At 43.9% G+C, this 17681-nt stretch overlaps 1 protein-coding gene across 6 annotated transcripts in view; it reads right to left on the reverse strand.

The window, feature by feature from the left end:
• Window positions 1-17681, reverse strand: part of FARP2 (FERM, ARH/RhoGEF and pleckstrin domain protein 2) — a 59027-nt gene that overhangs the window by 6652 nt on the left and 34694 nt on the right. For 4 of the 6 annotated variants that reach the window (XM_042820629.1, XM_042820630.1, XM_042820628.1 and 1 more), the window contains 9 exons: window positions 8590-8768; window positions 7123-7212; window positions 6202-6335; window positions 5122-5203; window positions 4127-4364; window positions 3333-3463; window positions 2491-2559; window positions 1976-2065; window positions 1216-1298 (listed from right to left, as the gene is read on the reverse strand). In XM_042820629.1, coding sequence (XP_042676563.1) covers window positions 1216-1298; window positions 1976-2065; window positions 2491-2559; window positions 3333-3463; window positions 4127-4364; window positions 5122-5203; window positions 6202-6335; window positions 7123-7212; window positions 8590-8768 — 1096 coding nt within the window. Of the gene's footprint in view, window positions 1-1215; window positions 1608-1975; window positions 2066-2490; window positions 2560-2830; window positions 2901-3332; window positions 3464-4126; window positions 4365-5121; window positions 5204-6201; window positions 6336-7122; window positions 7213-8589; window positions 8769-17681 lie in introns of those variants that run through there. The other 2 variants (XM_042820632.1, XR_006169149.1) reach the window with 2 other exon arrangements.

The raw sequence follows: 17681 nt of genomic DNA on the forward strand, positions 1-17681 counted from the left end.
CCTTCAGATCTACCAGACTCAGCAGTATAATTGGGTGAGAGCATCACTGTTCACCAACAGCTCATGGACTGCTTCAAACATGAAATCATGTTTTCACTCTAAAAACAGTATCAATGAAAGCCATTTAGAAATGCGTGGTATAACCACACTGGAAATGATATTTTGAGGGATAAAAGACAACCTGAAAGCCAGTCTATCTTTTAAAGGGGATTTATCATTTACTTTTCTCCTCAAGAAAGTAAAACAGCGTGCAGGAAGATGAGGAATTCTTTGAACCTGTGCAGTTTCCACTGCTGGTCGCATGGCTCGTGCAATGAGGACAGGGTAAGAACTCTATAGCTCATACACATGCATCTATATTTGTCAGTATGCAACAGAGTAAGGTCTTCCTCTGGACACATTTCATATGGCTGTGGAATTTCTTTTTTCCCTGTTATGTGCACAGTTGTTTTGCAAAGTGCTGAGTACAGTCACACACTCAGGTATTTGGTTGGGAGGTTGTGGGCAAAACCAGAATAGTATGGAGGAATGTCACTGAAATACAAACCTGTACAGTGTCTGGACATCAAACACAAAGTGCTGAACTAAAAAGGCAGCACAGGCTTAGTCAAACATTTTGCACTCCTTCTCTTTGTCAGGTTAATGAAAAGATCAACAAAATTCATACATTGGGGTACCAAAGGGAGTTGCACCATGCTCAGATGGATTTATTCAAGGTTAGTCAAAGCACTGCCTGATTAACAGCTGAATTAAAGCCTGCACCATTTGTGTTAGCTTACACATTCCATTGTGACTGTGTACAGAAAAGCAAATTACAGAGAGAGAAGCACCGCAAAGTCTGGTTATAAAGCACCTCTAAATGTTCAACCCATCCTCCTTGCTCGCATTTTTGACCACGTATTCAAAGCAAAGCAGCCTAAACTACATTTTGATGCCAAGGCAGTTTGGCATATTTGCCTCCTGATGCAGAGAGCACCCTGAGTGCTGCAAATGGAATCCTGCCATTCCTGAGCATTCCCACACTTGGGAACTGGTGTGGGCTGAGAAACAACTCCTTCCTGAAACAAAGAGCTGATAAAGGCATTGTGAAGTGTCATGCATTTATTTTGAAGTTGTGCTCTCCAGAGGACACAAGGAACAGCCCTGGTGACTCTGCACCAAAACTCTTTGGAGGTCTCTCTCAAATCCACACGCACAGGGGGAAATAAATCTTACCTTGCTGCCACTACTATGGTCTTCTGTGCTGAATAGATTGTGAAGCAGTGTGGGACAGCCCATTCATTCTCACTCTCCTCCACCTGTAGGAAAAAAATCCAAGGTTTTTCTCATCACTGTTTAGCGACTGATAAACACCAAAAACCACTTGTTGGCTGGCTATGAATTTGAGCCTCAGTATCATTACAACACAGTAGCAGTAATTGCAAAACAGCTATTTTTTTTCTAAATGAGTATCACCTACTTTAAGACTATTTTGGCTCTATATTTGAAGTGTATGGTGTCTTTCTACTGTATCTCTAGCTGCAGAGCACAACACGTAGCAGGGACAGAAAAAGAGGATCTTGATCAGGATTCAGCCTATTACTTACCGGTGGGTCAAGCACTATCAGCTGCAAATCAAACACAAAAACAACAGTCCCGTTAGAATATGGAGGTGGGGACACAGAGGATTGATTTTATGCCTAGGCATTCACGTTGCAAAAAAAATGCCCAGGCAAATCCACCTTCCAGATCAGACTCTCACTGCACCGTCAGAATGAATGGTCAAACGTGCTCCGATTGTTTTGCTAATGAGATGAAGGGATAAGCTTATTGCCTGCAGGTGAGTCTCTGTTTAGCACATAGGCTGAGGCACCTGAAGGTCCCGTCCATGCTCACTAGGGCACAGCTTCTCCCTCCAGCCCTGAAGGAATGCCCCAACCCGCCTTAAAGCACCACAGTGCATAAGGAAATGACTTGGCAGCTTGAAACCACTTACCAGCATGCCATGCAGAGGAAGATGCCCGTGAATTTTGAACTGATTTGTTCCTGTGACCCCTTTGCTCGTGTACAGTAACATATCTGAGAACTGAAAAACAGAGGAAGAAAGCAATTGGTTCTCAGGACAGCAGGCAGGCAGCACCAAGTATTTTTTACATTTCTCAGATCTGTTGTTTCAATGCTTTAGACACATGGAAAAACAGTTTCTCCATCACTCTGGTGTGCTCTTTCTTGCAACATTTATGAACAACATTTACTTATTCATTAAAACTATTATTTACAAGAGAGGAAATTAAGTTTATAATTCTGATGAAACTCTCTCTGCCACCAAGGAAACAGGCCTGACAGACAGCATGATCACAGTCACTTTCTCCATTAAAATCAACAACCACCACCTGAGAATGAATTTTCAGTTCTGACTGTTGGTTTCCATCACAAGCACACAAAAACACTTTCACAACAGCTTTATCTTGAAGACTCTGAACACTGTAGGAAAGCAGAAGCAGCACCCACCAGAAAGAACATCCGCTGCTGTAAACCTTTTTTAGTGAGCTTGTACAAGCAGCCTTCCCGGATAAATTCCTGCCAAGGAAAAGAAACAGTGATGCAAAGCTTCGACTTTCCCAACCACACAGAATTGTAACGGATTTGTTCTCAGCCCAGAGCATACAGGTGTTGATTGGTGCCCAGCAATGATCCCCAACAGATTTGATAAATGCTAAACACCACCTTTCCTTCTGTTTTGTCACACGAATCAGATCCTTGCTGCAGCCAGCATTTGAATCAGTGAAGCAAGAGAAGGAAAAGGAGCAGAGTTCCTGTTGGATTTCAGCAGTTCACCTGTTACACTTACATCCCACTGCAGTGACTGCCATCACATCCCAAAAGCATAAGCGATGCTCCTCTACTTATGCTCAGTACATCTAGCAAAAACAAACAAACAGAAAACCAAGCAGGAGCTAAAGAAACTCTTGCAGAAACAGTCACTAATAGCACTTCTGTCCAGCGCTGTGTCCACAAGGAGGTCACATCAGACATACACAAAGCTGGTAGTGGGCTTTTGTTGAGTACAACATCCTGCTTCCCACTCAAACACAGAGCCCTGCACCCAGGTGGAACCAGTTTCTGCCCCACTGAAAACACGAAACCGTGGCTGGAGTTGAAGCAGAAGCATTTGTGATCCCTACCACATCACCAGGAGCTGAACGTGACCTGCTCTGAAGACAATTATGAACCAAAGCCTCTGCACTCATCCCACAAACGTGACAAAGGCTGCGCGTGGAGCAACGCGTTGCAATGCGACACCATGGTCATAAAAACAACCAAGGCTTTGAAAGCTCAGCAGTGTTACTTACCCGACCAGGTGCTGTGAGATTGTCTATACCAATCAAGTCGTGCTGCAGCTCTGTCAGCTTCTGGAAGTTCTCCAAGCGGATCAGGCTGTGCTGTAGCTGGGAGGTCATCTCCGTGACTTCCTTCAGGGCATCTGTGTGGGAAATGGTGCCAATGGGATCACAGCAAGGAGACAAACCCAGGCTGTCCCTGGAAAACTGAATCTGAAACTGACAGCTACATTCACTCTTAAGCAATACTTTATATAGAGTGAGGCAAAACAGTGACTTCACAGTAACTTCACAAGTAACTTCACAGCATCTCCAACGCCTCCAGATATTATGGTGGCACATCTAAAAAGTAATGACCATGTAGCCAAAAGTCAACTGCAAAGTAAGGAACAACTATTTTCTAACCAGTGCAGAGAACTTCAGAGCCCTGCACCAGAGCATGACAGCAGACTGGTAAAACCTGGTACCAAAAATTGTAAAGAAAAACAAATTAATATTTCAACATAGCCTAAGCACCTCTTGAACTAAGCTGCTTCCTGACACTTTTCTGCTTTTCTACTTGATTATACTATAATTCCTTTCCTGGATATTTAAATCAGAGAACACATTTGACAGTTTTACTTTCAGCAATCTAAACCAAAAATTCTGTGCAATTCTCACAGTTGCATGGGAGAATAAGAGAAGGTCTCAAGAGGAGAAAAGGAGAATGTACACTGAACGTGCAGCTGCAAAGCTTGCTGCCTCCCACAGGTGCCTGCCAAGCAATTTAAAACCCAGCACGTGTGTGCAGCTGGGTGCTCACTCACTCCGACAATCTGCAAAGTCCCGGTGCTCTGCTGTGTAGTGCTTGCAAAGCCTCCCCAGGATCAGCTTGTAGTGCATCAGCCTCTGGATTGGCTTGAGCAGAAAAGTGTTGAGTGGCAGATAGCAAACTTTCTGCAGCTCAAACTCCTTATAAACCATTTCCAGTTTCTTCAGGCGTTTGGTTGCTTTCTCCAGTTCTGTCAGGACCTCGTCATGCTTCTGCAAGTAACTTGTAAACTCCTGTTGAATGGCACAGAAAAGAGAAATCAGCCTACTATAGATTTTGCAACAATAAAAATTTGGCCACCACAGCACAAGCGTACCTGCCCCAGGAAGTCCTCAGCCCCAAACAAAGAGGCCCTCATTTCAGAATGTACTCTGCTTGAGTTAAGAATGCTTGGATTTGGAAATTAATCAACCTCATGAATCAGCGTCTCCACAGGGGAGAGTTAAAGCTGTGCACAGATTGGAACACCGTGAAGCTACTTAATTATTTCTAGAGTAACTAACACACAGCCTTTCCTTAAGGTAAACACAGGCAGAAAACGTGCAACCCTCCTATTGAGCCCTGCTGTAAATATTCTGTTTTATTTTGAACTTGTTTAGCAGCAGTAATTGTTTGCAAGTTGCTTCAAGTTAAAATCCTGGGGATTTAATCAATAGGGAATGGTTTTAAGCTGAGACGGGGGGGGTTACGTTGATATTAGGAGGAAGTTTTTCACTCAGAGGGTGGTGAGGCTCTGGCACAGGTTGCCCAAGGAGGCTGTGGATGCCCCATCCCTGCAGGCATTCAAGGCCAGGCTGGATGTGGCTCTGGGCAGCCTGGGCTGCTGGTTGGTGACCTGCACACAGCAGGGGGTTGGAAATGGATGAGCATTGTGGTCCTTCTCAAACCAGGCCATTCTCTATGATTCCCGAATGTTGAACAACCATCTTTGTCAACAGGAAGAAAGGAACCAACAGCCCCAGCACTTTGTTATCCAAATCCTTCAGCTACCTTCAGAGTGCGCATGTTCCTGAGCATGACATCTCCGATGCGCTGAAAATCCCCTTTCACGTGAGCATTTGTCTTTCCTTCCCTGAAATACACATAAAAAGGTGAAATTAGAAGGCACAGTATGTGAGAAAGGAAGATGTTTCTGTTCCTTCCCTCCAAGCCCTCCTGTCCTGCAGGAAGCAGAACTAACGTTAATCCCACCTCCATCCATTTCAGCTGCCGTTGCCTTTGATTGCCTTGAAGCTGCAAAGAACAACAAAACCAAAAGCCACACCTGGGAAACTGAGAAAGGAATAGAAAAGAATTTGCCTGAAAGTCTATTACAGAGCTCAACCTTTCATACTTTCTGAGTACATGCCATTATTACAATCCTGCCCAAACATATGAATTTATTTTTGATCATGCTTCACTGACTATTTTTTCCATTTCCTTTGCTTCAGATTCAGGTTGCTTTCATCTCACACAATGGCCTGGATTGTTCTCTCCAGAGCAGAAAGCTTTCCAAGTGAGCTGGAACACTCAGGTACATACAGCAGCTCAGTTCACCAATGCAAAAAGAGAACAAAAATCATCCAATGTTTCAACATCATCAGGAGGAAGGAAAAGCATCTCTTTTTGAATGGTAGCAAATATCTTCATACGTTACATCCCAGGCCAGGAAAAAAACAATATAAAGGTTAAATAAATGAAAAACGTGCCCTTTAAAATAAACAGTGCTGCAAGAATCTAATTTTAATTACAAAAAAGCATTTCCCAGATTTTCACCTGGAGATTTATTAACTGGAAGGTATTGAAAAAATGCACACATTATCTTTCTGACCTTCTCTTTTCCAAGGCCAGAGAAACAACACCAAGCTATATTACAAAAACACTGGCCCGGGCATCCAGTTCAGATGAATACAGGAGAGTGTGTATAAGGCCTTGCTTGAAAGATGCATTTAGTCATTAATTAAAATTCTGATTTATTAGAATATTTTTCCTCGACTCTCCTTATATTTGAATGGGTGTTCCTGCTTATGAGCATGGTTTTAATGTGAGGACACAGGAAAAGTTGCCCAGCCACTGCACTGCAGTGCTTACCAGAGTGAAAGCCTCTGCTCAATCTCCTTCAGAAAGCCTCGGTGGAACTCATAAATTGGGTCTATGTTAGAGAAGAGTAACGTCATCAGGCCCTCTGGCATTGCATTTTCCTTGATAACAGCACTGCGAAACCACTGCAGGAACAATCACAAATTACATTATTATTTTTCCTACTGAAATCTATCAGCAGCATAGACATTTCTGCTTTTGTAGGGAAGGGGAGGAGAAAGCACGAGCATGGAGACAGAATGGAATGGAAGGAGAAGGTCTGGGAATTCAGTAGGAGGAATCTCCATGTGAGTTATCGCAAGGTAACTCAACTGATGCTGCATGGCACAACGAGCACAAACTTCTCTCTGATGAAATTAAATCAATAATTTGTGTGTTCAAGCCTGCAGTAAGTAAAAAACAGCTCTGACAGAGCTGGAAACCAGAGTCATCCAAATAAGGACCCACCTGTCTACGCTGGGCTTCTTCCACTCCTTAAAATGAGGGGAGGGGAAAAAAAAGAAAAAGGACTAAACCTTTCAAAACTCTATGGATCCTTAATTCTCTCTGAAATTGGCATCTATCCTCATCATCTGAAGGTACAAAGATGAAGGATCTCTGAAACGGTGACAGCTAAATCATAAGCACTGCTGACAGCAATGGTGACCTCTGAGGCTGAACGCACAGCCAAGGGATCCTTAAGGAAACTCATACCTAACATGTGGATATTTGAGCTAATGATAGCAGTACAGAGAGGGTATCAGCCCTGTCAGGTGAGGGCCCATAAAGCAAGGAAGGCACAGCTACGTGGCTCAAGGTTTACGCTCTGTCAGGGCTTCTTCTGTTACTTGGAAGAAATTCCAAGTTCTTCCAAAGTAATGATTACAGAGCACAAGGAAAAGAAGAGAATTAAAGAAAGGGAAGAACCCTTACCACTGTAATAACTTCCAGGTCCTTTAAATACGTCCTTTCTGTAGCAAGAATCTCCTTTGCAATGAAATACGCTTTGTCGGTTGGGTAGCGCTGAAAGAACACAAAATGATTGATAGGTAACACAGTATGGATGTCCTATTACAAAGCACAAGCTCAAATCTTCACAGACATTCTTCCTTGCTGTAGGAAAACAATGTTTGGTTATGAACAGATAGATCCAACAGAGCTCCAACGCTTAAAGGGCACCACACAAAACCCCCTGCGTGAACAGCTTGAAAGAAGAGCAACATTCACACTTGGAAAAAGTTCTCACAGTTTAGCAAGTTAAATTTTTCAGTGTTAAAAAATGCTCTATTCCATCTTCTTCAGAGCTGTCTTCTCCCTGACATCAGGGGGAAAGTCTCAAAAGAGAAGGACTGAATGGACATCAAAGCAGAGAGGAAGGAAGCTGTGAAAACAGATGTTCTCTCATTGCACTGAATCAAAATGAGTGCTAGAAAGAAAATACACGTTATTGTAAATTTTTTTGTTTTGTTTTGTTTTATACCATCCTCAACTGAATTCCTTTGTGCCGAGCCCTGGTAACAGCTGCTAAGGAGAACCTGTTATTTTCAGTGGTGCAGGACAGGCATTCATCAAGCCTTTCCCAGTAGACTTCCCTGTGGATTACATAGAGACTGACAGAAGATCCTGACAGAGACAAGGCGACCAGAACATTAATAGGAGAGAGCAGAAAAAAGCAGAATACACAGAACAGCTTCTTCTAGAAGGTTGCAGCATGGCCATTGAGTGCACAAGGAATGGAGTTCAGATGACAAAGCCTTCTTTGTGCTGTAATGGAAGGCCTGGGTTCTTCCTAAGGCACCAAGGAGACAACAGACCTATCTGATCACACATACTCTGCAAGCAAGACAAGCTCTGAGCTCCTTAGAACACATTTTTGTGATGCGACAGCACTTCACACAGACAGCTTACACAATCCAGTAAGCTGACACAGGTTAACTGTCAGAGCAGTCAGCAAAGACAGTGCCAGGTTTAACCTCGGCACGTGCCATAGTTTTTCATTACTGAATCAACAAAAGTAATCAGTTTCTAGAACCAAAGCCATCCCTCCTACCAGCCTTTCAATGCACCCCCCTGGTGAGAATCATTTTGAATGCTGAACTTGTTTTCAAGCATCCTTTCAAGTTTCAGCTCAAGGATGAGCATTTTCTACATTCTAATGTAACAAAGTTCCAGTCCAAACGGTGCCAAGCAAACCATTGCTGCTTTATATCAAATACACCAGCAGAATACCCCCAGAATAGCTCCTGTGAGATGCAGCACCTCTTGTTTCCATCCCAAGGTACAAAGGAGAGGTGGTGAGAAGAGCTCCCTGCTGCTCTGGGGCTCTCTGCAGCATGTTCATTAAGCACATTTTCTGCAGTGAGTTCATTAAGTACATTCCCTGCAGTGCCATGGGCTCACCTTACGTTTCATCTCATCATCCTCTTCTATCCTGCCACCACCAGCATCACTAAGGACAGGGCTCAGGAGAGGAGATGAACCCTGGCCAGCTGCATTCAGGTTCACAGGGAATGCTGGGTTCAAACCCAGGGGACTCTTCAGCACGAGGGAGGAGAGCTGAGAATGGTCCACTGGGAGGCCTGGAGGGGAAGAGAACCAGAAGATGGAATGGAAACAAAGAGAAAAAAAGCTTTCAATATACTGCAGCTAAGACAACTACCCACTGTTACTGTAAATCATAATTACTACCTCACATTAAAAAACAAAGCAACATGCATCCAAACATTTAAGTGTGTTTCTCAAAGTGAAGAGTTTTCTTTGCACATCAACTGTTGTGTTGTGCAGTACGGACAGACACCCTCAGAACAGCATCTAAGGGTACAGATACATTGCTTACAGTCCAGGGAAAAGTGCCCAAATCCCACTGGATGTTGTTGAGCAAACAGCTTACAATACAGGTCTATACTGTAAGTAGCAAGAACTTATCTTTTAGTTCATCCTTTTCTGAAATAAGGGTTACTTCTCACCACAAGGGAAAGTCAGAGCAAACCACTGCACTACTTTCAGCTCCACAAAAAGAATCCAGAAGACAAAGCTAGCTGAAATACATGCAGAATTCAGGGAATCTCCAGAATTGATGGGAAAGGAAGCAGTTCCATACAAACAGGGACTGTGCAATAGATTTCTTGCTGACCCTCCTGCTTCGTACACCAGCAGAACAACGTCCTGCTCTCAGGAAAGCACCTCTGCAGCACAGCATAAGACCAAGGTTTCAGTGGGTGGTTACAACCCTGTTGTACAATAAAGCCCTTCTAAAAGAGGAGCAGTGTGAATTGCTTTGCTCCAGACTGCTTGGTTTTTTTAATCTGTTTGTGGACTCTTTGAAGACTTCCAAATACATAAAGGCACAACTGCAGTGCATTTAAAGCCCACCAGCAGCTCTCCCCCCTTCTGCAGACCCCTGAGATGCAGCATGCAGACACCCCATGGGACCTGCAGTGAGTACTGCTGTTCAAAAGCCATTTTGCACGACCAAATTAAGAGAGACTCTGATTATTCACACTGTGATCTTCCTAAAACAGGCATTTTTCTTTCTGATCTTCCCTATGATAAACAGCCACGCTAGCAGCACTCCCCAGCACTGTTTGCTTTGCATTCCAAGCAGAAAGGGAAGGACTAGGACACCTGATCAAAGGCAAGCACAAAACCAACAGCAAAGCCAATCCACCCCAGCCCCCAGCTCTGGGCTCAGCGCACGGCCAAAGTGCTCTGCACCTCCCCAGGCACCTCTGCGACTTCCTGCAGCTCACACAACTCCTCCCGAAACAACAAATCCCTGCCTTTTGGGGAGCCCCAAACCTGCCTACAGACAGCAAGCTGACATCTCGTGGGGTCCCTTCCCTACCACCGTTCCCACCCCAGATTCAACACAGCACCACCTCTGCCCGTGAGCTCTGCCTTAAGCCGCGTCGCCCTTTTCCTGCTGTCAGGCTACTTAAAAAACCCATCTAAAAAAAAGTCTGTTATTATTAAAAAAATAACACCAAAAAAACCCAAGCAGGCCACGTGTGCACCCTGCATGCTTCCGCACACCCTGGGGAGCTGCGGGTCTCTCCATCGGCAGGGCAGCAGGCGGGCTGCGCCGCGGAGCAGCAGCAGCACAGCGCGCAGTTGCGGCAGGACAGTGAGGAGGAAGAGAGTGCGTAATTTCACACTGACAAATGCAGGAAGCTAAACAGTGCTGCGCTCGGTCACCTGGAAGAGATTCAGCTGATGGAGGCTGCAGTTAACTGTTAACACTCTAGGCACGCCAAGGCACGCGCGGCGCCTCTGTCTGCCTGCGTTCCTTCACTCCAGCTGCTTCTAGCAGCAAGGCAGGAAAACAACCAGCTGGTATTTGTTTCACCTCCACGGAGACCATCAGAAGGCTGCTTTTGCACAGCTGGGATGGTGAAACGACAGCTCCACAGCCAACAAGGCAGCAGCACGGCAGGGGCGAGGAGCCGCTTTAAATTCTTCCCTGCAGCGGCCACACGTCTACGAGCCCAAGTGCTGCTCAGACAGCAAAGCAGGGCCAGGGCTGACCATGGAAGCTTTGCCTGTTGCACTGCTCTGGGTTTCACGTTCCCCTCTGGCAGCAGCCAGCCAGGAAACCCATGTAAACTCTTGCTATCTGACACAGGAGCCTGGTCCCTGAGCAAAGCCTGAAAAAGAGGCATGCTTGCTCCATGGAGAAGCCTCAAGCTGTGGCTACCACTCCAGGCACAGGGGCAGAGGGTAGTGTGTAGGTAAAAATCCATATCCGTAGGCAAATAAAAACAGGGTTTCATATTTAAAAAAACCAGCATGGGTACAAGTGGAAAGAAAAAAATAATCACAACAGTAAAGCATTCCAAAACATTGCGGTTTTGATGAAGGCAGCCATGCACATCTGCCAGCCTCACCTTTCCCAGCCACTGTGTAACACTGCCCTTGGCTCAGTTACTGCCTATGCCTTCTTTCATCCACTTGCAGAAGTGGAAGCCTCCACCTAACACACAAGGCTATCACTTACAACATTGATCCACTCCAGTTTCAGCGACCTCCAGTGCGCACAGAGGTGATTCAAACTCAACATTGAAAACAAGAGAAGTTGAGAGCATCACACAAAAGCAGCCATGGAAAGCTCATTACTGCCTTAATTCAAGGCTGTTAAAAAAAAGCACAAAGCGAAGCAATCTTGAAGCCAGCTGCTGTAACCATCACCTTACCTCGTGTTTTCTTCAAAAGTACATGAATTGCATCCCTCTCACTGACATTATTAAAGATAACATGCATCTGGGTTACTTCCTGTTTATGTTTGTTCTAGCTTTGGGTTTATTTATATTTTAATTACACCTATTTAAATGAGCAAAATAGCATCTATATCCAAAATCCATTTATAATAACCTACAATTTTCCACGTGGGAGACGCTACCCACTTCTCATTTCTCTCGCTCACAGTTACTGCAGGGCTCCTCTCTAACCTGTCACACTTCTCATAGGGAAATTTTGGCAAATAAAGCTGCATTCGAATGCAAAGTTTGACAAAAATAAAGCACAAACACTGATTCTTACACTTGAATGCTTAAAACACTTCAAAGACAGACAACAAGGAGTATCCTCCTAAAGCAGACCATGATGGGATGTCCTAACAGCTACGCAAGGCTCAAAGGTTAGCAGTAGGATTCCTTATCAGAAGGGCTGCCCCACCACGTCCCTATGGGGTGAATCCCTTCAAAGGGAGCTCAGGGCAAATGGCTGCTGCCCTCCTCCCACTTCTATCCCAGACAAAACGTCTACAGAAGACAGCAACCTGAAAAACACACACCAATATTTGGTTGTGCTGTACTTTCAACCAAGGTATGTAAGAGGGAAACTGCCTTGGGAAACCTGGCCATGAAACTGTGATGAAACTCTAAGGTGCCTTGGCTAGGAGAACAAACATTTATTCTATTTCAAACACAAGGGTAACGAAAAATAAAGTTAAAAAGCCCATGATGTCATTTATATCAAAGTTTTCCTTATTTTATTGCATAAACAATTAGAATTATGAATTAGTACAAATCTGTAGGTTCATAACCAGCAATCTCAACAGACACAAAAGTATTAAAAAGTCCCAACAGGTAATTCAATAAAACATTTATGGTATAAAAGATAGAAGTTTGAGAGATCAATCAAGAAATTCCAGCCTTCTTTGTTTCCTTAATGCAATCCTTTCCTGAAAAGAGTAGCACCTATTTCACTGGGGAGTCACTCTGATCAAGGCACGTGTATCCCTGTGCATATTGAGAAGCAGGCATTTCTGGTTTCTTCCCAAGCTGCTAACTGTCACAAAGCACACTCTTGTGCTGCCAACCTGCACGTGCAAGCGGCAGGAGGATGCTGTGATTTGAAAAATAGGTAGCAGCACCTTCCCACAAAGCAGGTTTGAGGAACCGTGCCCCAAAGCTACAGCACACTCTGTGGACTAAGCCTGTAACAGCCCTCCAGCAGAGAACAAACTGAGTGGATGTTATGATACGTCTTCGGGACTGTGAGGTCTCCCCATGTTGACACAGGGTGTGTATGTATGCCCACACACACACACAGCATTTGTGACAGGTTCATTGTAGGATCTACCAAAAACTACAGGCAGTGACAGCTAACAAACTACAATGAGAACTGCACTGCATTTGCATTCACTCAGTCGATACCTGGGAAGTATGGCTTTGGATTTTTTGCAAAATGACAATAATGGGAATGACTTACCAACAGGTTTGCACCAAACTGGACAGAGAAATGACATTTATTGGCACCTCCACAAACTCTTACCCTCATTAAGATGTGCAACTAAACAGAAACTACCACCACCACAGAAAGAAACCACCAACCAATAAAAGGAAAACCACCCTTATAGAAAAGAAAACCACCTATGACCACAATACAAACATTCACAGGAAAATGGAGATCAGAAGTTGCTATTATCCAGCAACGCAGAAACTCGTTGGAAACTAAAGTGAAAGTTGAGAGCAAATCAATATGTTGCCCCGCTCCATTCTAAGATAAAATACAATAACTCTTGGGAAATATACAGCATGTAATACTCGAATAATGAGTGCATATGTTAAACTTACCAAGAACAGGCACAAGCAATAATACAGGCTGGTAAGGCTTAAGAAGTTTAAGTGGGTTGCTGATTGGTCAAAGAATATCCTGTGACCAGAGTTCTGTGCAAATTAATAGCTCCACTAACTACATACACGAAGATGCAAGTGTTCTCCTGTAGTGCTTGACATTAAGAACTGCACTGAAGTGTAAACGATTGTAAATAGGCACATATGGCAATCCAGGTGCAGAGTACCTTACCCACTGAAGACATTCACTCCGTTATGGCTTCTAGTCACACTGCAAGGCAAACGTTGAGTACCACCAAAGAGCTGCAGCTATCAGCCTAACTCATCTGGGAACACCACTGATCTGGACATACCTTCTGCAGCTGCGTGTGTTTGGTAAAATGGGATTGTATTTGTACAGGCAGCCTGCAACAGAAGAAACCTGAAAGCCCCAGTGGTTCTTGCTGCTGAAAAAACCACAGCAATAAAGGCTGCATGTTGACAAGAAACCCACGTCCCTCAGACAGCAATACATCCATCCTAGCCTTCCATAGATGGGGGCAGAAAGCAAACAAGAAGGAACACATCTCCAAAAGTGCGCAGCATGGGGAGAGAAAATGCACATTCACCAGCCACAAACAAGTGAAGTTTTGCAGCCAGGCTTTCGCCTGCCCCTACCTCAGCTCATCCAACTCCTCCTCCTCAAGGTGAGCCAGCATTGTGAAAAGCCAATGGAACAAAATGCAAGGACTAACAGCAACAGCTTGACAGTCGAGCTGGTATTCAGCACATAATGCACTGAAGTTCACCCACTCTCTCAACACTATTCAAAGACAAAGCACAGAGATAAGCCCTTCTTTCACCCTCTCCTGCTGTATCAGGAGACTGCTGGAGGAGAAGAGGATGTCTGGTGTAAATCCAGCACACCAGAGTAACTGGCAATTGATGCAAAGCACTCAGAGGCAGGCTGGTTTTGACTCGGTCTCCATCGCAAAGGAAATCCAAACTCATCCCCCTAGAGGAAACCAAGGAGAAGCTTTTCTCAAGGCTTTCCTGCTATAGTAAAAATTCTACTTGCAAATTAAATGTTCTCCTCTTTTGTGCCAGTATGGAAAATCACAAATAAAGCAAAACAGCCAATCCCAGAACTACAGCTTCAGAAACCACACAGCTTTAAAGATCAGAAAAGGGCAGGAAAAGCAATCCACAACAGCCATATGCTGTCAGTTACCAACAGCAAGGGCATAACCAGCAGGTGCTGGAAGCACAGACAGCAACTCCTACAGAAACAGCATTCCAGCAGTCTATCAGCTAGTAGCAGGCTTTGGACCTCCTTTGAAGGATTCTGATTGTATCTAAGGAGCATATAACCCTTGCTCACTCTTCCCCATTCCACATCTGGAAATGAGAAAGCAGCAGACTGTTTGCAAGTACACCACAGCGTGCAATCCTAGCAAAGGATACTGGTTTTTAGGTGCTCACCAGTGCTGCCTCTGTGTGAGCATCCCCAGTTCAGATATAAAGCAGAGCCAGAAGATGGGAAAGGTCAGCATTCTTGGTGATAACTAAAACCTTGTTCTGATCAGTTCTGTTCCTGGGTCAAGGCACTCTTTCCCACACTCCACACGCCAGCCCATCCTCTCTTGTGGTTCCACACACCTTGCTCTAAGCCAAAGGACTCAGATCTCTCCTTCAGGGAACAAAACAGGCACCACATTAAGGCTCTTACTACTACTTAAAAAAATACATATCCCTGAGACTTAAAATTGCCAACTGCCAACAGAAGATCTGCATAGTTGCAAAGTATAAGGAGAAGTAAAGTATAAGGAGAAGCACTAAAGACACCTTTTAGAACCAAGTGCTCTGCAAGAAAATGTTCTTGGCAAGCCTTCTCTCATGACTACCCAGTATGTCTGTTGAAAACACACCAGCAAGCTTTTCTCTTCTGAAGATCTTAAGAGCTTTTGAAATGCGAGGGAATGTAGTGGGATTTATTCCCATATTGAGCAATTGTAACATATTTAGAGAGAATGCTTGTGGTTTAGGCACGGAACATAAAGCAGAGGCAGACGTGGTTATATGCAAACAGCCCCATCTTGACTTTTTTACTTAAAGATGAGAGGAAATTAAAGGCCACTTTTTAAATCTTACAATGATGTTTGTCCCTGACTCTACTACCTGTAGGAAAGTCAGTAGATAGAAGTCTTTTTTCTGATTTCTTTTTCAAGTTACATGATGTCATTGTGGGAAGGAAACCAAACAGCCTGAAACACACGTAAAGGCACCACCTGTGACACAGCTGAAGAGCTCTTCCAAATGCCTATTTACAAATGTCACATCCATGAGATTATCTCCACAGGTATGAATCAAGTCAAACAAAGAGCTAGAATACACATTCAGTAGAAAAACAAAACTAAACTTAAAAAAAAGACCAATTACACAACTGTACATTCCTCTAAGTCCAAGCTAGTACTGTGTGCTAAATGTGCTTTGTTTTCCTGTGCCACTGGCAAAGGCAACCAGATTCTAATGAAACAACAGCAATTCCATTCAAACACAACTCCCACAATACTTGTAAGTGCCATGGAAAATAATCCTACCTCAATAAATACTGAACTAAAAGGAACAGATGATAAAAGGATGTTTCACTTCCTCACGTTTTACTATGGAGAGGAATTCCCCTGAACTTTCAGTTAACAGAATTTTGTGAAACAATGGCATTTTTTTAATGCTGGACTAAGGAATGGAGGTCTTTTAACAATATATCAAGACCAAAGCTAAGAAAATCAGTATGAATGATACTGAGTATCAAACCAGCTTATCATTGTAAGCTGCTTAGTTTGAGGCACTGTTTGTACTCGTACCATCCTATCTCCTTCTCCTTTAATAAGAAAGGCCATATTGTAAAGAAAAACTAAAGCTTTCACCAGATTTACCTCCACCTTTCTCCCCTAAATCAAGTAGATTCTCATGAGCTGATTTGTAAGTACTTCAATGTAGCACAGTAAAGAAAAGCTGAGACAAAAATGCAATGCAAACTAAGTGCTTTCATAGTCTATGTATGCATCTTTGAACTACTGCGAAACAGAAGGGTGCTTGTTTATTGCTGGACTGCTGAAGGCACTTTAGGGTCAGAAAATATGATTGTCTTCACAAAGAAGCTTTCCTGGCTCCTATATTCACTTGATCACGTTGCATAGTTTTGTGTCCTAAAAGTCATCCTTCATAGCTGACTTGAAGATTGTCTCTTTCTTTTTTTTTTGATTGTGGGGAAAAAAACCCAAACACAAAACACCAAGAACTCTCACCTGCAAAAATGACTTGTAATCAGGGACAGCGTATTATATCACTCTGAAAGACATTTTCACAGCCAAAAAAATCCTTCAGATATACTGTAATTTGCAAAGTGATGGTTCTTAACTTCTCTGAAACCAGTGGTGTTTTGCAAACATTGCAGCCTGTTGTGACACATTCTGGATGCAGTGTGTCGTACCAAATGCAGAACTGAAGTTAGCGTGCTTTAAGGGAACTGAAGAGAGACAGGAAGAATGAAGTGATTTAAAAGCTGTGGGACGTGATTTAAAAGTCAGCCAATGGATTCGAGTTTTCTTGTTCAACACATCTTTCTGACTTCTAAGCCTGAACAGGTGAGAGAACTGCACCACAAAAATCAAGAATCAATGATTTACGTGAGTCTTCTCTGTCCAGTCTTCTTGAGTGAGATTCTTTAAATTATTCTGAAAGTCAAAAGTAAAGTTCTCACCGGTCGCTTGAGCGAAAGGGTTACTAAAGAAAAGGTTTACATCCAGCGGCGCAGCGGTTTCAGAGTCCCAGGAGTCTGTATCTGTACTGCTGGAGTCTTCCGTGGTGGTAGGAGGGTAACTCAGCTGCTCCAGCTGGTCAATGATGTCAGTGAACTGAAAGGCTGAGCTGGACTCAGAGCGCACTGAGTAGGCTGGGAAGTTCACCATGGAGCTCGCCTCTGAGTGGTTAGCAGAGCTGTAGGTGTGCAGGGAGGACGTACCATTGAGAGGCAAGTTGTTGAGGGAGCTGCTCTCAGATCGGTTGTTGATGAGCGAACTTGTTTCAGAAGGGCTCAGGAGGCTCTGAATTCGGCTTGCTTGTGCCTTAACCTCAAACAGCTCCGAGGTGTTGGATGGTCTCTCGTTGCCATTGAAGTCACTCCCTTCTTCAAATTCAAACTCGTCTTCCATATTCATATCTACTGCTTCTGTTGAGTACCTGTCAGGGCTCGACTCAGGAGAGACTGCATTTTGTTGAAGGGCATCCTTCGTTAGGCCTGGAGACTCTGATGCATGCTTGGAAAAATCAGAGCCCTTTAAATCTAAACCACTGTACACATAAGAAAATGCCTCAGAGCCCCCTGCAAAAAAGGATATCTCTGCAGGGTCATCATCAATAAACTCTTCTGACACCTGT

Source organism: Centrocercus urophasianus, unplaced genomic scaffold (assembly GCF_019232065.1).
Source record: "Centrocercus urophasianus isolate 14NV4802_14NV808 unplaced genomic scaffold, USGS_Curo_1.0 seq_19, whole genome shotgun sequence".
Taxonomy (NCBI): Eukaryota; Metazoa; Chordata; class Aves; order Galliformes; family Phasianidae; genus Centrocercus; species Centrocercus urophasianus.